Source organism: Plenodomus lingam, assembly GCF_022343315.1.
Source record: "Plenodomus lingam strain CAN1 chromosome Unknown contig_14, whole genome shotgun sequence".
Classification (NCBI taxonomy): Eukaryota; Fungi; Ascomycota; class Dothideomycetes; order Pleosporales; family Leptosphaeriaceae; genus Plenodomus; species Plenodomus lingam.
This window is the reverse complement of record NW_027093932.1, coordinates 2,908,013-2,927,952: the sequence shown is the minus strand read 5'-3', so window position 1 is coordinate 2,927,952 and position 19,940 is coordinate 2,908,013. Positions and strand designations below refer to the sequence as shown.

At 52.4% G+C, this 19,940-nt stretch overlaps 10 protein-coding genes across 10 annotated transcripts; 5 read left to right on the top strand and 5 right to left on the bottom strand.

Moving 5' to 3' along the window:
- Positions 1-39: 39 nt before the first annotated feature.
- Positions 40-2,294, top strand: IAQ61_003013 (uncharacterized protein). Its single transcript, XM_066095796.1, has 3 exons — positions 40-389; positions 484-1,730; positions 1,781-2,294. Exons 1-3 carry the CDS (start codon positions 377-379, stop codon positions 2,252-2,254), a joined length of 1,734 nt encoding a protein of 577 aa, XP_065954632.1. The 5' UTR covers positions 40-376; the 3' UTR covers positions 2,255-2,294.
- A 2,786-nt stretch (positions 2,295-5,080) lies between these two features.
- On the bottom strand, positions 5,081-5,293 carry IAQ61_003012 (uncharacterized protein; the record flags this gene model as incomplete). Its single annotated transcript, XM_066095795.1, has 1 exon — positions 5,081-5,293. The coding sequence occupies one exon, from the start codon at positions 5,291-5,293 to the stop codon at positions 5,081-5,083; it is 213 nt and encodes a 70-aa protein (XP_065954631.1).
- A 278-nt stretch (positions 5,294-5,571) lies between these two features.
- IAQ61_003011 (uncharacterized protein) lies at positions 5,572-7,333 on the bottom strand (the record flags this gene model as incomplete). The annotated part of the gene is made up of 3 exons (XM_003843185.2): positions 5,572-6,506; positions 6,564-6,739; positions 6,795-7,333. 3 exons carry the CDS (start codon positions 7,331-7,333, stop codon positions 5,572-5,574), a joined length of 1,650 nt encoding a protein of 549 aa, XP_003843233.2.
- A 248-nt stretch (positions 7,334-7,581) lies between these two features.
- IAQ61_003010 (uncharacterized protein) lies at positions 7,582-10,211 on the top strand (the record flags this gene model as incomplete). Its single annotated transcript, XM_066095794.1, has 5 exons — positions 7,582-7,858; positions 7,931-8,087; positions 8,145-8,445; positions 8,501-8,932; positions 8,982-10,211. 5 exons carry the CDS (start codon positions 7,582-7,584, stop codon positions 10,209-10,211), a joined length of 2,397 nt encoding a protein of 798 aa, XP_065954630.1.
- A 242-nt stretch (positions 10,212-10,453) lies between these two features.
- Positions 10,454-12,136, bottom strand: IAQ61_003009 (uncharacterized protein; the record flags this gene model as incomplete). The annotated part of the gene is made up of 3 exons (XM_066095793.1): positions 10,454-11,382; positions 11,430-11,901; positions 11,957-12,136. 3 exons carry the CDS (start codon positions 12,134-12,136, stop codon positions 10,454-10,456), a joined length of 1,581 nt encoding a protein of 526 aa, XP_065954629.1.
- A 253-nt stretch (positions 12,137-12,389) lies between these two features.
- IAQ61_003008 (uncharacterized protein) lies at positions 12,390-13,766 on the top strand (the record flags this gene model as incomplete). The annotated part of the gene is made up of 1 exon (XM_003843188.1): positions 12,390-13,766. The coding sequence occupies one exon, from the start codon at positions 12,390-12,392 to the stop codon at positions 13,764-13,766; it is 1,377 nt and encodes a 458-aa protein (XP_003843236.1).
- Positions 13,767-14,054: 288 nt separating this feature from the next.
- On the bottom strand, positions 14,055-14,986 carry IAQ61_003007 (uncharacterized protein; the record flags this gene model as incomplete). The annotated part of the gene is made up of 2 exons (XM_066095792.1): positions 14,055-14,718; positions 14,805-14,986. The coding sequence occupies 2 exons, from the start codon at positions 14,984-14,986 to the stop codon at positions 14,055-14,057; spliced, it is 846 nt and encodes a 281-aa protein (XP_065954628.1).
- A 1,285-nt stretch (positions 14,987-16,271) lies between these two features.
- IAQ61_003006 (uncharacterized protein) lies at positions 16,272-17,890 on the top strand. Its single transcript, XM_003843190.2, has 5 exons — positions 16,272-16,504; positions 16,557-16,572; positions 16,635-16,719; positions 16,840-16,983; positions 17,077-17,890. Exons 1-5 carry the CDS (start codon positions 16,492-16,494, stop codon positions 17,209-17,211), a joined length of 393 nt encoding a protein of 130 aa, XP_003843238.1. The 5' UTR covers positions 16,272-16,491; the 3' UTR covers positions 17,212-17,890.
- A 93-nt stretch (positions 17,891-17,983) lies between these two features.
- IAQ61_003005 (uncharacterized protein) lies at positions 17,984-19,024 on the top strand (the record flags this gene model as incomplete). The annotated part of the gene is made up of 1 exon (XM_003843191.1): positions 17,984-19,024. The coding sequence occupies one exon, from the start codon at positions 17,984-17,986 to the stop codon at positions 19,022-19,024; it is 1,041 nt and encodes a 346-aa protein (XP_003843239.1).
- A 267-nt stretch (positions 19,025-19,291) lies between these two features.
- RPS14 (40S ribosomal protein uS11) lies at positions 19,292-19,910 on the bottom strand (the record flags this gene model as incomplete). The annotated part of the gene is made up of 4 exons (XM_003843192.1): positions 19,292-19,503; positions 19,558-19,732; positions 19,789-19,809; positions 19,863-19,910. The coding sequence occupies 4 exons, from the start codon at positions 19,908-19,910 to the stop codon at positions 19,292-19,294; spliced, it is 456 nt and encodes a 151-aa protein (XP_003843240.1).
- Positions 19,911-19,940: the final 30 nt, after the last annotated feature.

Genomic DNA, 19,940 nt, shown 5'->3' with positions numbered 1-19,940 from the left:
TGCATCTTCATTATTGAAAGCCATTCTGCATGATTCATTGTCGAATGCAGCCTTAACAGAACGGCTCTGTAGAGTTCCAGGCAGTACCTAGGGAGGTCTCGGGCCAGGGACCTTCACATGCACAAAGATGGCCGCGCATGTCTTCTTCGCCGCCGCCGCCTGTGACCGCATCATATGCTATCATTGTCCAGTACCTGGACGTGAAAAGCGACTTTCTTCTCTTTGCGCCGAAAGCCACGTGTGCAATCAGTGTTACAGTTAACAGTGAAACAGTGCCAGCACTCTACATCCAGTCCAGCAGCAACCTCAACCATCTAACTGCCTCTCTCTCTCAGCCTCGTCTGCGCAGCCGGGCGATGACGCACACTTTGAATGCATGGCAGCACTAGGTTCGTTCACTCCCAACCGGCACCCACGCAGCACCACCAGGCACGCATATACATGCATAGACGACTCGAGTCGACCATGCTCATACGCTTCCAGATACACCTTGGATAGTGCACATGTCCACCTCGTCGAGAGCCTCACACGATGCGTCGTCCTCGCAGCCCACGCCTGACCCGAACCCGCCCACTTATGCCACCTTCTCACCCTTGACCCTAGGCGGCGCCGCCCCCCATACGAAGCTGCGCTCTGCCATTCTCGTACATCAAAAGTCGCCGCTGCTTGCTGCGACGCCGCCGCAGATCACAAGGGTGTTGGCATACTCGCATCCGTTCATTATACCGCTGAATAAGTTGGCTGGGCTCCTGACATGGACAACGGGAGATCCATGGGAAAGTTTCCTGGTAGTGGCGAGCTTCTGGGCCATAGTTCTGTATGGAGATGCAGCCACGAGATATGCGGGGCCGCTCATTGTGGTGTTGGGCCTCATATTGGGCATGTACACAAGGAGATATTCGCCGCTGTCATCAACTGGGTGGACGGGAGAGAAGGGACAAAGGGGACACAAAAGGGAAGAGTCGGACACCAACATCAAGCACCACAAAAGCTTGGAAGAGATTGTGGATAGTCTCAAGCTCTTCACCTCGCGCTGCAATATCCTCCTCGATCCCTTTCTTCGCTTGACCGACTTCCTTTCGACGCAACGGACTGCCACATCCGCTACCACGCGGCCGGCGCTCACCATACTCTTCATTCGAATTCTGCTTGCCATGCCATTATGGATCCTCCTCACCCTTCCGCCCTTTTACATACTCTCCACCAAACGCATTGTATTAGCAGTTGGTACGGTGATGATGAGCTGGCACTCCAGACCCGCTCGCGTCACCCGTACAATACTTTGGAGATCTCGAACCGTGCGACGAACATGTGCATTCATCACCGGTCTGAACTTTGGTGAGATGGTGGCAGCAGACAAGAAGGGCGCGCCTCCCCTGCCACCTCGCAAGAAGAGCACGCAAGAAGTGGCGGCTTCACTAGCGGCGAAGCGAAGACCAGAATCCACTGGTGTACGCTTTACCTTTTCAATATATGAGAATCAAAGGCGTTGGTTGGGTATTGGATGGACATCATCTATGCTTGCGTATGAACGAGCATCATGGACGGATGAGCATTTGAATCCCCAACCACCGAGAGATCAATTTGAACTGCCTGAGGTTGAGGGTGGTCAATCAAGATGGCGATGGGTACAGGGCAGTGAATGGAAGGTTGAATGTGGAGACAAGGACAGCCAGGCGGAGAAGGTCACTTCCAAGGAGGACATGGGGTGGATATACTACGACAACAAGGTATGCAACACTCTTGCCAATGAAACCTGCGCAGACACTAACAACTAAAGTGGCGAGATGGCCGCCGCGGCCAGGATGGCTGGGGTCGATACACCCGCCGACGCAAGTGGTACCGCGACGCTGAACTGGTTGAAGCAACACCCTCCACTGAAGTGACACCTGTCCCCACTCCCCGCCATGCCCCCTCTGAATCACCCGCAGACCTCGACCCCAACCACCTAGCCCGGCTCTCGTCCAATGTCAGCACAACATCGAGTAACGAGCCCACGCTGGTGGACGGCCAGGATGCGGAGTCGGTGGCTAGTGACACGGATGCGCTGAGTACAAAGAGTAAGAAGAGTTGGTTCAAAAGGAAACGCACAAAAAGTAACGCGGGCAGTGCGAGTAATGTGACGGTGACGAGTACGGGGAGTAGTGTTGGAAGGAGGAGTGAGGAGGAGGATGTGCAGAGTCCGGTCGAGAGGATGGTTAGGGACGAGGAGTGGAGGTTGGGGGATGATATTAGGCAGCATCTTGATATATGATGGTTCTTCCATTCGCTTTTCAATGTAACTCTTCACTTTTGTCGTGGTTTTGTGATGGGCTTGATTTGCGCCGTGCTGTGCTGTGCTTGGTTTGTTGCGCGCGCCAAGTTTGTTACATCATCTGGAGCCATGGTCAGTGACCTGTGTACGTGTGAACAGTACCATGCTTGTCCAGATGTTGATCGTCGTTGCTCACTCAAGCACAAGATAATGCAATCCTCATCTCACAACAATGATTTCAATATTCAAGGGAATGATTGTCTTATTCATAAGTCTCCAAGGATAGAACCTATCAAACACACAAATAGTCAATCCACTCCCCATATTTCTCGCTCTAATACTACCACCGCTTCAACTTCTGGCAAACCCCAAGAAACTTTGAATTTTGAGATTCCCATCATCACAAACAGCCGATGAGAACAATGGTCTTCTTGTGCCTAGGGTCAGATTGCCCGTCGAATCAAACTTGACGTGTGTCGGTGGTGATGGTGATGATTTAGTGCTATTTCCTCCTGCATTAGCATCTGCCAGCCCAGTGAGAGATGGATAGGGATCAAGGGCAGCTTACAGAGCAGTCTCCGCAGTTGCAGCTGGTGCAGTCACCGGCACACTTGCAAGAGGCGCAGTTGCTGTTGATGATTCGTTAGTCTGCTGTCCACCAGTGCTTGTTCATGGACACAGGCAATGAGGTGCGTGTGTCTGTGTGTGGATGTGTGTGTCCATCATGGTGCTGAGGCTAGGCCAGAACGAGGTCGGGCTTCACTGCGCTTTTGCACCATGGTGTTTGGAATGGGGACATGTGGTTGGATGGGTCGACGTACCAGGGAGACATGGTGATGTTTGATTGGGTTGGGTTGGTTTGGGTTGGTGATAAGATTGCTTGGTCAGTGGATGGTTGAGTTGGCTGATGAGGGGGTGAGTCCATCAAGGTGCTGAGGGCCGGGGCTTATATAGAGGGCTTGTGGACCTCGCCAGGCCTTTTGCTTCGTCCTGTTTGCCGTCACCCTTTGATTTGGATACCGGACTATGCGCGACTTGCGCGATTGGACCGTCCGGCCGTGGAGGGGGTCGAGTGTGGTGACATATCGGGTGGGCTGCTAACTGGACTGGCGCCATGGGGGAGAGGCATGATTGTCAACACCACTCCGTCACCAAGCTCGGCCTACGGACGCCCTTTTCGCCTCAGATTCGATTTGATTGGGAGAGGAGATGTGGGATGGAGTGATTTGGTTGGGTGTGGACATGTACCCGACCGCCGGTTGCGAGGTGGATACAGTGGTGCTGGCGTATCACTATCCTCTCCACTCGCACAAAAGCCGCATGCTGTGTTGAGACACAGATACAGCATGTGAGAATATTACGTTAGTTGACGGTTGACACGGGCTGGCCTATCATATCAGCAGAGAGGTTCGGTCCGGGAAGGTGGCAAAGAAAGCAAATCCCGCAGTGTTTGGGCGCGTGAGTTGATGGTAGGAGCTGGCTATAGGCCAGCTGATGGGAGGATTTGTTCCTGATGCGAACAGCCATCCCGATGGAGCAAGTGACTCCGCAAAGAGCAATCACAAGCTGGTCAAGCGTATGCCAAATGTAGTTCCAGATGCATCTCTAGAGTCTTTGGAGGATTTTACAAGACGGGCATCATGACAGCTTTGCAACAATCCCCACAGGACTTCGAGCCTTTCTAGAACCTAGACCACCACCACTGAACAGTGTACCGGTAGGTATGACATAACCAGACGGACTCCTCACAGAACCCGCTTGTTTGGACGACTGGTGATCTATGCAGACGGATTGGGCACCGAGGACGTGGGATAGGGTGGGTGAGCCGCCCTTGCTCCATCACCCCCAAAAGAGTGTTACGTTTCGGCCTCCCACTGGCCAAGTGACTGGGCGAATGTCGTACCGCATGCGTGCATGTACGTAGAGTAGAGTAGGAGTACGTAGAGTAGAGTACTCTGGACTAGGTACAGTACCTATGTATGAAACCCCACCCCCCGCTTGTAATGTCCTCGCTGTCTTCCCGTGGTGGGTTGTATGATCCACAGTTGGGGGTGTGGGAGTGGGAGTGGGGGACGGTCCATGTCTCGGGGGCTATTACTCTAGAATCCAATACCTAACGAGTGCGGAGATGATCAGAATGTACCTAGACTTTAGCCTTGCCACGCACAATTCCTTTCGAGCACACATGACACTGGCCAACAAGCAAAAAGAAAAACTCGTCTGGGTGGGATGGCTGACTACTCTACATAACCAGCAGCAGCAGCAGCAGCAGCAGCAGCAGTCCAGATAATGACGACATAACTTGCGACCGTGAGTAAGAGCAAAAGCTCTTTGTCTCTGATGATCTTGGGCACGTGTGGTCATGTGGTCCTTCTTCTACCCTCACTAGCCCATCCACGTCTTCCAACTCTACTCTAGCTTTGGCAGGTTTGGCCCGAAAGCCAATCGCGACAGTCCGTCGGGGCTACTCCATGCACCTAGTGCTTCATCACGTCGCTGCTCAGTTTTTCTTACCTGTCGAGGACGGTTACCGCGGTACATGGGGAAGTAGAGTATAGTATAGTACAGTACACATTGCCCACTTTGAGTTGCCCTGGCCTGGACCCTGGTCCGTAGAAGCCATGGCTGGTGGACATAGTGGGATGGTCATTCAAAGGCCATTCACATTGGTCATTATCTTGTCCAAGCCTCCAAGTTGGGGTTTAGAAGCAGGCCAATGGTACAATACAAAGGTACGGCACGTTCAGATCGGTGGCTATCTTCTGCATCTTGGCTGACTTGCATATGCACGGCTCAGAAGCTGCTCGATCAATCAGCGATAGAGTGTCACATGTCAATAGTGGCACGAACAACTTTAGGAACTCTCAACTCTAGACCCATAAGCAGCCACAGGTAAAAGGCTGAACCTAAATCTTCACCATGTGATGTCTGTTGCTGCCAGTGGTTCTTGGCCTCCTCCTTGACTTCTCTATCCCCAACGCAGACCTCCTCGCTACAACAATGATGGCCTTTGCCCCCAGACCAAGCTTCTTCCATCATGTATTTGTGGCATGGTGTATCCTCGTCAAGCCGAAGAGTATGACGACGGCTTTCTCGTTTCAAATCGCTCGGTCAAAGTGGCATCACCCAGACCTTGGTTTCCCAAGTCCAAACGAGCTCGTCCTTCAGCCGCTACAAGGTCAAGCACATTCATACTACTCCTGGAACATATGCTCCAGTGCCACAGCTAACAGGGCTCTTTGCGGTTGCCCTTCGAGCTCGGTCTGATACTCGACTTTCGCTTCTCCGAGCTTGATACCGAGCCCAGAGGCGAAGAGCTAGCTGAGCTGCTGCCCCGCAACAGTACTTTCATCGTGAGCATTCTGTGCCCACGAGGTGATGAAAGGTGAACTTCCTGCCTGAGCAGTGCTTATTTGATCTTGAATCGATTTGGCCGCTTCGAGCACAAGGGCATCATCACCAAATTGACCGATGATTTGGATGCCAGCGCTGCGGACTATGGATTCTGCTTCGCTTTCCTCACCCTTTACTGCTTCTGATTCGACAGGTATGGGCACACTGATCGCAGGCAGTCCTGCGAGACTGGCTGGTACGGTGAAAACGTCGTTCATGTAGGCTTGAATGGGGTCTTGGTCCTTGACTTCAGAAATCGAAGGCGCAAGCGAAGGAGCCGTAGGGCAGACCAGAGCATCTACCTTTATTGCTCCACCCTCCGAGGGTGCAACTTGTTCGAGAAGTGGGTTTGTCGTTGCAAAGACCTTATCAAAGTCTTGTTGCACTAACCTCCGGACCTTTTGTGCTTGGATAAAGTAGTTGTCAATGGCTTGCGCACTGAGTGAGAAGGCACCCAGTAGGATGCGACGCTGGACTTCAGGTCCAAAACCTTGACCCCGTGTTTTGGCAAACAGCACACTTTGAGGCGTACCGTCGACGCCTTGTGTTCTACTACCAAAACGAACGCCATCGTACTTTGCCAGGTTGCTGGAGGCCTCTGCTGGGGCTAAGACATAGTAGGCTGACAGCGCATGTTGCGTCGATGGGAGTCGGACAGGATGCAGGCTATGGCCAGCTTTCCGTAGAACTTTCATGGTTCGAATCCAAGCTTGACGAACCGTAGGATGCAAGGTAGCAATGTTGTAGTCTAGAGGAATACCGATCCTGAGGCTCGGGGAGCGGTTGTAATTACCGAGTCGGGAGCGAGTCGAAGGTAGATGAGAGGTAGGATCTCGAGGATCATAAACGTCCAGTGCATCTAGAGAGATGGTGGTTTAGTCTGAGCAACCTGGTTCGTTGAAGCAGATGTACATACTATAGACAGCTGCTACGTGCTTCGCAGTCCTACCAAAGACACCGACCGTATCAAGTGAGTTCGCATATGCAATTACTCCCCATCGCGACAGCCGGCCATAGCTGGGCTTGAAGCCCACGACGCCCGTATACGCAGCGGGAAGTCTAACCGAGCCCCCTGTGTCCGTACCAAGTGCCCTGTTGGTCTCAGCCTCAGATGCAGGGTCCGATGCCACTACGACGGCAGACTTACGCCCAACACTGTCCACTCGCGACGGCAAGCGCACTCCCGCCAGAGCTGCCGCCAGCACTTACTTCTTCGCCTTGGTATCTCTGCATCTTGACGGGGCCAAAGTGCGAGTTCATCGAGTGTGAGCCCATGCCAAACTCGTCCATGTTGGTCTTCCCCATGACCACGGCACCTGCCTCTTGGAGCAGCGTCACGACTGTCGCATCGTATGGAGTGGTGAAGTTGTTGAGAAGTGCCGAGGAAGCAGTAGTCTTCATGTCTTTGGTGCAAATGTTGTCCTTGATCGCGATCGGCTTGTTTAAGATATCGTCGTGACATGGTGACTGTCGAGGATTCTGTCTATGCATGGCCTCATTGTTGAGGGAATTGAAGACATTGAGGTTCGCATATTTGGCCTGGTTGGTCAGGTAGGGCTTCCACCGCGCGAGGAGGGACATGGGGAGCAAAAGGGCATTTCCGGGGACGCGTACCGATGTGTGAAGCGTGCGAAGCGGGTGAAGCAGTATGTGTGCAGAAGTCAGAAAATCACCGCGCGATGTCATGTGACAGCGGAGGCGTGCAAGTGCATTACTCGACAGGAGGTAGCACCAGTCGGCTTGCAGCAAACCACATGGAGTCTAGTATCTGCCGTGAGCTATACAGTGCACATTGTGGTAGAATAGTACTCTAGATGGAGGATATGTGAAAGTGTTGGTGTTGGTGATTGTGATATGGTGGCAGGGTACGAGGCTTCCAAGGTGCAGGGTGCGGGCGCTGGTGGGTGGTGGTGAATGGTCCAGACGGGGCGACGATGACGTTGGTGTTCCCGCCAGCCAGGCTGCCTGCCCAAAACCACAAATGCAACCTCTCTCTGGGCATGTTGGACAAGCACAAAGAGGGGCGCAGAGCCAGTCCTGCCAGTCCTGCCATTCCCTACTTCACCGCCTTGGCCTGCCGAATCTACTACCTCAAGATCGCCCTGCTCTCCTCGACGAGCTCGACGTCGACGTCTGCCATGGCCAAATCTCAGGCCCTGCAGTCCAATCTGGATGTTGACTATGTCATCCGCTACCGCTTCGCAAAGACAGGTGTGTGGTTACCTCCCCCCCCCCCCCCGCCATGGGCTCTGCCACGGCCGCTACTAACTAAAACATACACAGACAAGACAAAAGCCATTGTACAGTTCGAGAAGCTATGTCAGGCCCTGTCCAGCGTTGGCCTGCAAACCGAGGTCCGCAATGGAGACGCGCACTCGGTGCTTCTCTTCTTAAGGGTCGCTTCTGATCAGCACCTCTTTGGCGAGGTGTACCGCTCAAGGTACAGGATAACGCAACCCACACGCATGTCCAGAATAATTCGTTAATGGCTAGATAGAGTACGTGACTGGATCCATGGTGTTCGCACAGCCGCCCCTACCCAAGTCACGCGCGATTCGCTCGAAGCGGAACCCCTATACGAGGCAGAACGCCTGCGCATCATCTACCAACTCATCACGAACCCTGTCTCCGAGGGCGGTGCTGGCATCACCCCAAAGGACGGTGAATGGGAGAATGTCGATTCGATCTTTGCCCTGCATGATCATGCCTACAACAAGGATTGGATCAAGAAGTGGTCTTCGCAATATCTCCTACAGACTGAAGATCTGGATGATATTCGCAACCGTCTGGGAGAGAAAGTGAGAGACCCCAGGAACCTCCCAAGAAAACCCAACCCCAAAGCTGACCATCTAGATTGCCTTCTACTTTGCCTTCACACAGTCCTATTTCACCTTCCTCGTCTTCCCAGCCGCATTCGGATTCGCATCATGGCTCTTCCTCGCACCTTTCTCACCCATCTACGGTCTCGTGAGTGCGATATGGTGCACCGTCTTCACCGAGTACTGGAAACGCCAGGAGATTGACCTCGGTGTCCGCTGGGGTGTCAAGGGCGTGTCTAACATCGACGTCAGGAAGCGCGACTTCCAGCCTGAGAAGACCATTACCGACCCTATCACTGGCGAACAAGTCGGCTTCTTCCCTGCTTCCAAACGCTTCCAACGCCAGCTCCTACAAATCCCATTCGCGCTCATAGCTGCGACATCGCTTGGGGCTGTCATTGCTACCTGCTTTGCGATCGAAGTTTTCATATCTGAAGTCTACAATGGGCCGTTCAAAAGCTTCTTGGTATGTGGAACAGGTCACATATGAACGAAAACTACTGATTGGGGTCCAGATCTTCATTCCTACGGGTATTCTGACGACAGTGAACCCTATCCTCAACACTATCCTTACTACGGTTGCTACACGGCTGACAGAATTCGAAAACTACGAGACTTCCAACGCCTACGACAAGGCACTTACCCAGAAGATCTTTGTCATGAATTTTATCATGTCTTACCTCGGTATTTTCCTTACAGCATTCGTCTACGTGCCCTTTGGTACTGTCATTGTACCTTATCTCGACGTCTTCAACGTAGCCGTCCGTCCCTTTGCTGAAGATGAGAAGCAACTCCATCTCAACAGCCCAAGCACCAGTTGGAGCATCAACCCCGATCGTCTCCGTAAACAAGTCATCTACTTCACCGTAACCGCTCAAGTGGTAAACCTCGGCATGGAGCTCGTCGTCCCATACCTAAAGCGCCGCGGTTTCGCAAAGTACAAGCAATTTCAATCCGATCGCGCTACAAAGAACGGTGTTGCTGCACCATCACCCGCTACCAGCGATCCGCCTGAGGACATTGCATTTCTTGAGCGGGTCCGGAAAGAAGCCGAACTTGACGTCTATGACGTTACTGCCGACCTTCGGGAAATGGTTGTACAATTTGGTTACCTCTCTCTTTTTTCTGTCGTTTGGCCCCTGACCTCTGTCTCTTTCCTTGTCAACAATTGGATCGAGCTTCGCGCAGATGCCATGAAGATCTGCGTGGAGATGCAACGCCCTATACCTTGGCGCGCTGATACCATCGGTCCTTGGCTCGATTCGCTGTCTTTCCTTACCTGGCTCGGTAGTCTGACAACCTCTGCGCTCGTCTACATGTTCTGGAACGACCATACAGGGCCGGACGGTAATCCTTCAAACATCCAACTCTGGGCTCTTCTCCTCACCGTATTCTTCTCTGAGCACCTGTTCATCCTCTTCCGCTGGGGTGTCAGCATTATCATCTCTAAACTTGATTCCCCGGGTCTACAAAAGGAGCGCAGGGAACGCTACCTCGTGCGTAAGAAGTACTTCGAGGAAAATCTTGCATCGTTGGAGAAGATGCCTCAGCTCAGCGAGTCCGGAGGAGAGATTACTAGAAACAGTCTGGAGGAGGATGCCAGACAGGGCAGTCTGAGGGAGAGTACACCCGAGATGAGGTTCTGGGGGCGCCAGAAGGGGTGGAAGGAGAGCGCGGCTGTTGCGCGCGAGTTGATTGAAAGGGCACAGAACGAGACGATTATAGAAGAAAAGAAGGAGCTGTAGAACGAGGAGAAATGAGCTAGATGAACTGTGTGACGGCGAACAATGGCTAGTTGGGCGATGTGGTCCTGGTGGAAATGACTTCTTTCTCCGCGTACAGAGTTGACAGTATTAGTATTATTAGCATGGTGGTTTCTGAGGTTGGAAATAATCATAAAAACAACAGAGAAGAAGTAAAAATACAGGCACATAACCTTGATTGGGTGACTAGAACTCGCACCCTTGCTTGAAACGGAAAATATTCACTATGACAAGATATCTCCACCAAATCCAATAGGCCTCCTCACACGACCTGTCGATCTGTACGGCACAATAGCCATAGCCTTGTACGTCTTGCCCATACCCACATGCCGATCAACTAACCTCTGCCAACCCGTCGCTAACCTCTGCCTAGCCTCCTCGTCCTTGGCTTCCTTCATCAAGCGCTCCGCTCGTTCTTTAATCCCCATCGTCCCCAAAAAGAAGCCCTGCTCCACGGGCCCGTGGACCTCGACACCAGGAGAAGCCCGAAGTGCAGAATCGGCCAGAGCTACGAAATCTACATCTGCGGAGAGGTCGACCAGGCCGGGGGCCGCAAAAGGAGATACAGTGGTGTGATTGCGGATTCCACGCAGGCTATTGGCCGGGATCGTCTCGAGAGACCCATAGTCTAGAATTAGGGCTGCGCCTGAGGGTGTCGGTTTTTGATAAGGGGTATCTAGTTTGGTTTTCACAGTCGAGGGGTGTAAAGTGGGGGAGGAAGAGGATGCTGCTGGGGTGGCGGGAGGCTTGGGGTTACCACCGCCTATCCGCTCTGCGAAGTCTTCAATGTAAGACATTGACTCTGGAGATATTTCTATTATGGCATCGGGGGTGTTTTCCAAGGCTCTGTAACGCTTTGACGTTTTGGGGAGGTAGAGCGAATGCGGTGTTGGTGATTTGGAGACGGTGAGTTCGAATTCGAGTTTCTCTTGTCCTGTGGTAGCAGAGTTCATGTCGGGTGAGGTCGGGGAGACGACGAGTTCGTGCCATATGTTTTGTGAACTTGTGGAGCCGTTTTTGGGCCTGATGGGGCCGGTGGGGGTTATGATTGTTGATGAGGCTGGGATAGAGGATTGGGCTACATTCTGGAAGACGTGGATGGGGAGGGCGTCGAAGAATTCGTGAGCGATGATGAAGGGCGTAGGTGTCACTTCTACGTTCGTGTTAGGACAAGATTGAGAGTATCATGTTCGAACGTACCCTTGGGAAGCAACCGTATGTCCTCACACCATTCGATCTTGCATCCTGGGATGTACTTGCACATCGCAGTCAAGCCAATATCACTCTTCTGCAAGTCCTCCGTCCCAGAAAGGAGCTTCCCTTGCTGTTTCTGTAGGTAGGGTGAAGCTTCGATAAGGTAAACAGTCTCAATGCTCTGTGCAAAGCCTCTGAGACTTGTAACCGTCCTCAACACATCGTCCATCAGTGTTCCGCGACCTGGCCCAACCTCAATGATCTGGACCTTGTCTTTTCTTCCTTGCGCGTGCCATTCTGCATAGAGCCATACCCCCACTAATTCTCCAAATATCTGACTAATCTCTGGTGATGTTACAAAGTCGCCCTTGGCACCGAATTGGTCTTGTCCACTCGTCGTCTGCCGTGTGTAGTAGCCGCCTTCAGGGTGAGTGAGACATTGCCGCATGTACGCCGCTACAGGTATTGGGCCTGTTGTCTAAGAAGAATTTGGTATAAAGCTCATGAGCACGATTTTCTATAGGAGCACATACTGTTATAGCCTCGGCCAACGTCTTCGCCAGCGGTGTAGACCATTGCCTCTCATTCGCCACGAGACTCGATGTTGAAGAGCACCGAGAAGCGCGCTGCGCAACTGGCCGTAAAACGGACTGTGGTAGCAACTTGCTATATTGCCGCGCCGTTTGGAGTAAATTCAGAGCACTGGCTCTCATGTCGAATCGTGTTATCGAGGTTCCATGACGTCGATGTCTTGCACACTCGGAATCACAAAAGTTCAAAGTCGGAACGCCGAGGTGAAGGAGCTTTGACCATCACTCACCTCGACCACCACGCGCTGTTGAAGTTACTGCTCGTAATCAGGACCACAACACTACCCGGCTTCCAGTAAACTGGATTAACTATTCACCAAGAGTATACGGAAATTGAAAACTAGTTGTGGAATACAGGGAGAAGGGAGGATGAACCATGGCATCACGATGGGCAAATGACGAAGCAGATAAGGCAGAGGAACAGCGCCGCAAAAAGGAGAAGGAAGACAAGAAACGTCTCAAACTTCAAAAACAGCAGCAAGCAGAAGAAGTAGCCCGAAAATCACAAGCGCCACAGGAAGCAGAGTCACGGGCTGCAAAGAGGCGGCGTCTGTCCAACGACAATGAAGATACAGAAACACTGGTTACCAAAGAATCGGTACTAGAAGCGCCCAGAGAACTCCTTAGATTCGATGTTGGAGGCTGGTCCCCTTGCCGTCACACCTCAAACTTCGAAACTCTCAATCATATTGAAGAGGGCTCCTACGGCTGGGTGTCGCGCGCACGCTCCATTATCAGCAACGAGGTCGTTGCGCTTAAAAAAGTCAAAATGGACTACAATCAAGACGGTTTCCCTATCACCGCCCTACGGGAAATCTCCATCCTTCACAAAGCACGCCATGCCAATATTGTAGATCTCAAGGAGATAGTGGCAGGCGACGAACCACAGGAATGCATACTAGTCATGGAGTTTCTAGAACACGATTTAAAAACACTACAGGAAGACATGTCGGAACCTTTTCTAGCATCAGAGGTGAAGACACTATTGAGACAGTTGACAGGTGCAATCGAATTCCTACACGAAAACTACATTCTCCATCGCGATCTCAAAACCTCAAACATCCTTCTCAACAACCGAGGTCATCTCAAACTCGCAGACTTCGGCATGGCACGTTACATTCCCCCTCCTAGCCACTCAGCTTCCCATCTAACTCAACTCGTCGTCACACTCTGGTACCGCGCGCCAGAACTCCTCCTCGGAACTGAGACATATAGCACTGAAATCGACATGTGGAGTCTAGGCTGTATATTCGGCGAATTACTCCTCAAAGAGCCTTTATTCCCGGGAAAAAATGAAGTCGATCAACTCTCACTCATCTTCTACCTCGCCGGTCTGCCGTCTGAAAAGACCTGGCCGGGATTCTATCGACTCCCCAACGCGCGCTCGCTCAAAATACCCCGTGAACACCAGCATCTGAATGCGAATTCAGGCTTTAACCGTGCCAAGTTCCCCTTTTTAACAGCATCGGGTATCGAATTACTCTCGTCCTTATTGTCGCTTAATCCAGAGGCAAGGCCTAATGCAAAGGAGGTTCTGGCCCATCCATATTTCAAGGAACAGCCTAAACCTAAACCAGAGGAAATGTTTCCGACATTTCCAAGTAAAGCTGGGCAGGAGAAGCGGCGGAAGAGGAGTCCCAATGCGCCGAAGAGGGGGGAGAAGGGGGGTACAGTGGCGAATGTGGATTTCAGTGGGATCTTTGGGGCAAGGGGGGAGGAGAGGGGTGCGGGCTTTATGTTGAAGATGGCTTGACAAACTGTTTGTGAAATCAAGGAATCTTACTGGCCGAGTGGAGTTCGAGAGAAGTGCTGTGGTGAGGTAGAGAGTGCGATTGCTGGTACGATCATATAAGGGCTGTAGAACACCCCAGATACGGCGTAAGGACCTACTTGTGCAATACATTCTACAATGATCAAATGGCATATCGATCACATGACCTATATAGACTTGACATGTCAGAATAGTTTTCTTCGCGAATTTCGTTCACATGCCGCTGTGACAATCAAATCCTGCCGTAGGAGATGCGGATCCAGGCAATGGTTATTGCCACTGAATGAAGTCTTCCATTACGTTATAGACAAGCCTATCATCTCCAATCTCTGCTCCTACTACGGTCGCGAGGACTGGCACTGCCATAGGAACTGTAGCTAGGGCTTCTTCTCCCTCCTCCTCCACCACCACCACCACCGCTCCTCCCACCCCTGGGAGGTGGCGAATCCCATCTCCCGTAGCCTCCCCTCCCCCCTCGGCCACCCCCATGACGTCTCGGCGGTGTTCGCGACACTGATCGACTGAAGGATGAACGAGATCTACTCCGACGCGGAGACCGACTTCGTGATCTAGAATACGACCGTGGTCGTACAAATCCACCTCCACGGCCGCCTTGTCCACCCCTGCCTCGTCCCCAGTGCCCCCCTCCACGCTCGGGCGACCATCTTCGCGGTGGGGAGCGGTACCGTCCGGGAGCATCCATGGGAGGCGGTCTGTATGCACCGGGTGGTCCCCCTGGGCCACTACGCCCGCCACGTCCGCCTCCATGACCATCGTAATCATCATGGAACCTCTCGCGTGGCGGTGGACCTCTGCGCGCTGGCGGTGGTGGTCGCGAAAAGCGGCGGGGAGGGAGTACAATGGAGACTTGAATTCTTGCACCATCAAGTTGTGCATCGTGCATTTTTGCAATTGCGCGCTCTGCATCATCAATCTCCTCGTAGAGAATGTATGCAATGCCACGGTTGATGTTAACTTGTTCCATCAGCTTTGTTAAGACAGAGATGGAGGCAATGCTACGCACAGGTAGGGTTCATAGGCATCTTTAGATCTTTGATAATGCCGTATTTACCGAATATCTCACGGACGTGATCTTCCTTGACGTTTCGGGTCAATGCCTCGACGACGATCTGCGCCGTGTTAGCCATTGTAGGAGGATCATGTTCGAGTCGCTGCAATCTGCTTGAAAGGCCAGCTGGCATCCTACCTTTGCACTTCTAGGCGCTGGCGATGCATCTCGCGGTGTCAGACTGCGTGTATAACCTCTTCCTCTTGACCGCGATCGCGATCTGCTGTCTGGGGTATAGCTGCGTCGGCCATTGCGCCTCGGCGAGGGAGACCTGGGCGAGCGTGATGGCGTGAGAGAGCGCGAGCGAGAAGGCGACCTTGGTGTCAGTGACCGCCTTGGGGTTTCCGACTGTGCTGAACGAGGTCTGTTTGGTGATGTTGTGGGTGAAAGACCGCGCATAGGGCTACGCGTGTGCGACGGCGCTGGCGATGGTGAGAGAGATGGCATGGTATGCTGTGAGAGGGCGCGGACAATACAGAATGATGGTGTTGGATGGATAGAACAAGCGCCGGGGAGTTTGGTGCGTAGCTTAGGCGCGAACACTCGAAGCGGACGCGTTCCTCGAAGTTTTTTGGTTGGCTTCAGGAGCTACAAAGCTACTGAGAGGCTACTGAGAGCAGTGAGACGGTACGAGGGTGAGACGCTAGGGCCCAACTAAGTTAGAGTGTAGTCAACCCGGAGGCTTCTCAAGCTGCAAGCAGCCAGCCGCCATCTTCCATCTTGAATTCACATTTGACACTGAAGACATCATGAAAGAACAACAATGGGATGATGCATGCATGGGCGTCGTCTTTTTGCCTCACCAGAGGTTCATGCACCAAGTCGGAAGTCTGTTGTGAGGAAGGTGGTTTTGTTTTGCTTGGCGATGTGTTATGTAGTATGTATAAAGAGAGGGGCTGATCTACCCTAGGTAGAAGAAGCGCTACGCTCACCGACAAAAGTAACACAAGGACAGCTGCACAATGGCGCAATAAAAGCTACCGACTGTTGACTTGATGAAGCCCATAATTGTTCCCTCAGTTTATGTACTATGCAATGAATGATTTGATGCAAAACACCAGCCCTCCCCTCCGACACACACACCAACACATGCATACAAACAGACGCCCTCTCATACATACCACACACGGCCTCTTTTTGTTCTTGTTGGATCTAGAAGAAGAAGAAGAAGAAGAAGAAGAAGAAGAAGAAGAAGAAGATAGAGAAGTGTGCAGCTTCAAGGCAGCGACATGTGTAGAATACATATACGGTGAATGTACACCATACCCGCACGTACCTTCATAATAATTGCCTTGGGGCCTCAGGCCAAACACTGCCACTGCGGGGTCAATCCTCTCACGGTAAAAACAATTGCCCCACTACTCGCTCGCACCATCAACGGGTTAACCCGACCGCCGCCACGAACCCTCCCCCCCCCCCGACCCAACAGCTTCTTACTCAAACCTGCACAACACTTCCTCTTCTTCTTCTCCCTCTTCTTTTCTCACCGACAAATCCCCTTCTTGCTTAGTCAACCAGAAAGTACCTGCAGCCGTCGCCTTTCTTCTGCCGCTGAGCCGCACCTCTCTCTTTGCTCGCCTCTCTTGCATATATCCTAGCAGCTTCCAAGACTCGCACACATCACCCCTCACACACATCATGTCCTGGCAAGGTAGGTGGCAGGCGTCTAATCTTCGGTAGTGGCTGCTAACACATATGGATAGCATACGTCGACCAAAGGTATAATCACACTCTACTCGTCAGCAGCAAGCACGGCATTCTCTCTAACTCACGCGCTACAGCCTCGTTGGCACAGGCAACATCGACAAGGCCCTCATCTGCGATGTCAACGGCCAGACTACCTGGGCCTCGTCCCCAGACTTCTCCGTACGTGACTGGCATCATTCTCGCCCCATCACCCTCCACCCCTTATCCAAGGCATAATCGCGACACGGCCTATGGTGGGGCCGCGTACCCCAGAGAAGAAAGGCTCTGACAAAAGCATAGTTGACCGCTGCTGAAATGGGTGCCATTGCCGCCTCTTTCAACGACAAGAGCGAGACCAAGGCCGTTATTGCAAATGGTGTCAAGGTCAACGGTGACAAGTACATGACTATCGAGTCGACCGATGATTCACTCAAGGCAAAGAAGGTATGGCACCCCCTTTCTCTTCAACTCCAGCCTTCGCCCCATAGGTCCTCTGTTTTCAGACGAACAAGCGTTGAGATTGACATTTGTTACCAGGGCAAAGAAGGCATCGTTGCTGTCAAAACCACCCAAGCCCTCCTCATCGCCCATCACCCCGACTCTGTTCAAACACCCAACGCCTTCAACTCGGTCGTCGAGCTGGCGGAGTACCTCAAGAAGGTCGGCTACTAGAGCCCTTCGCGTTCAGACACTCTTTTTTTCAGGTTACTTATGAATATTTGCATAGCTTCATAGCTGGCGGTGGTTTCGTGGATAGGCTAGGTGGTCGAGATAGAAATGATGTGATGAAGCATGGTATCGCTATGGGAAGACATCTCCTCCGTAGGTTGATACAAAGGATAACGTGACGAGTTTTCACATGATCTCGCCAAATTTACTACCGGAAAAATGGCTCTTACAGACCCGTCAACAGTGCAGCCATGAACCTCAATGTCTTGACTGCCCTCTACCGAAAGGCCCTCGACCGATGGCCTTCCGCGTCTCCTCTGTATGCTATTCAATAAACGGAAGATTCGCCAGTTCATCAATTAGCAACAGCTCTTTGATTCTCATACATTGAAGATGATGTCTGCCTTCGGACAAGTGACTCATTCCGAAGTGAGATATTGCTATCACTTACGACACGCAGGCTGTCTTTGATATCTTTATCGCATTGCCTCGAGCCCCTTTCTGCTGTGGGATTCGCAGCATAGCTGGGGCAGCGCTAGATAGTTTCTCCAGGTGTCTTGCAATACGGGGGAAGTGTAAGACAGCCTTGGAAGGCAGAGTAGGTATGCCGCGAGGATGAGAGGATGCCGCATCCCGCACGGCCGGGCAGGTGCAAGGCCACGCCAGACCCAGACGACGCATAGCGCCATCATCCTGCCCGGTGCCAGGCTTCCCCTTCGGAACCAAACACAAGAGTACAAATCCATTACGACGTCCTCCCACCCCCCTTTTGCCAATGGTCCTCGAGATATTTAATCCATGGTACCGTCCAAAAGATGACTTCGAACCCCTGTCTTTTGCCTCGCTGTTCCTCCACGCTCCTGTGAAGCTCCTCCTATATCATGCATACTACCTCATGACCTTTCTCCGCTCTACGCCTCAGCCTGCGCAACCGTCGATTCGGGTCGTGTGTATTTCGGATACGCATAACAATATCCTCGATGATGTTCCTCTGGGCGACCTCCTCATCCACGCCGGAGACTTGACGAATGGAGGGAGTGTCGCAGAGTTACAGAAACAGATTGACTGGTTAGACTCGCTGCCGCACAAACAAATCGTGGTGATTGGCGGGAACCATGATACCTATCTGGATACTCGTACAAGGCCCTCCTTGAGTGCAGTGCAGAAGAGAAGGAATCTTGACTGGAAGCGCATACACTACTTGCAACACCGGAGACTCAGTCTGACGATTGATGTCAAGCCGCCGCACAGCAGTGAAGCAAGCGCAACGTCACCACTATTGGCAGAAGATCGAAGACGAAGACGGATACGGGTGTACGGCGCACCGCAGATTCCTGCGTGTGGCCCCATGGATGTTCACGCGTTTCAATACCCTCGAGGTCAGGACGCATGGTCAGGCACGGTCCCTGAAGATATAGACATTCTAGTTACACATACTCCACCAAAGCACCATCTGGATCTTTCTTTGTCACAGGGTCTGGGCTGCGAACATCTTCTAGGTGAGGTGACAAGAATTAAACCTACGCTCCACGTCTTTGGTCATGTGCATTGGGGGGCTGGAAAAACTGTAGTCTGGTGGGACAAAGCGCACGATGCCTATGTGCGAGGGTTGTCAATCAAGTCCAAATGGACAAATGGTATTTTCAACCTGCGCCTATGGTGGAACGTAGCTAGAGTGCTATACCGCGGCACGCGAGAGCTCCTATGGGATCGTGTGTGGGGTGGGCAAAGCGCCAATACCATCATGGTGAATGCAGCCCAGACGCATGGAAATACGGGAAAATTAGGCAATCCTGTCCAAGTTGTCGACATATAAGATCGTCACAGTCGAGGAGTAATCGTAATGTATAATACAGTCTTGATCAGCACAGCAGGAAGCACTTCATTGTCGGAAAGCCTTTTCGAGCTAAAAAGGATTCTGTTGCTTTACCTTGACTACCTCGCTAGAGAAGCCAAGTTCAACATGGAGACCAGGCGATTCGCCGTTCCCCGCGACTTTATTTGATTGTGGTCATGAAACCATAAATCGTGCATACCATGCCATGCCATGTTCCACCACTGAACCAACAGCCCTTGCACACGCTCAAAGACGACGACCACGGCGACCGCCCTTCCTCCTGGTGGAGTCGGATGGGGTAGGGGTAACATCCTCGATACGTCCAATGCGCATACCAGCACGGGCAAGAGCGCGGAGAGCGGACTGGGCACCGGGGCCGGGGGTCTTGGTGCCGTTACCACCAGTGGCCCTGATCTTGACGTGAAGAGCAGAGATCCCGAGCTCCTTGCAACGGGCGGCTAATGGTCAATTAGTACTGTAATTGGACGCTATTTCCAGTCAAGTATACGTACCAACATCCTGAGCCGCCAACATGGCAGCGTATGGCGAAGACTCGTCACGGTCAGCCTTGACCTTCATGCCACCGGTAACACGGGAGATGGTCTCGCGACCAGACAGATCGGTGATGTGGACGAAGGTGTCATTGAAGGAAGCAAAAATGCGGGCTACACCGAAAACAAGTTCGCCCTAAATATTGTCAATTCGCGCTCGGGGGAGTGGGGGCCATGCAGAGGAGGACAAACCTCGCGGACCTGAGGTCCAAGCTGCAATTCGTTAGCTGCTGTCGAGTGTACGTGCAAGATGGGCAATATCTGACCTGGATGTTCTCCGTGGTGGAACGCTCGACCTTCTTCTTGGGAGGCATGTTGACTGTAGTTTGTTGCTTGACTGACGG

Bases quoted from the DNA above. Each gene is read 5' to 3' on its own strand.
- IAQ61_003013 (XM_066095796.1), top strand. The intron at 1,731-1,780 runs GTATGCAACACT...TAACAACTAAAG, and splicing joins GGATATACTACGACAACAAG to TGGCGAGATGGCCGCCGCGG.
- IAQ61_003006 (XM_003843190.2), top strand. The intron at 16,720-16,839 runs GTACGTGACTGG...ACAAAAGCATAG, and splicing joins CCTCGTCCCCAGACTTCTCC to TTGACCGCTGCTGAAATGGG. The intron at 16,984-17,076 runs GTATGGCACCCC...ATTTGTTACCAG, and splicing joins ATTCACTCAAGGCAAAGAAG to GGCAAAGAAGGCATCGTTGC.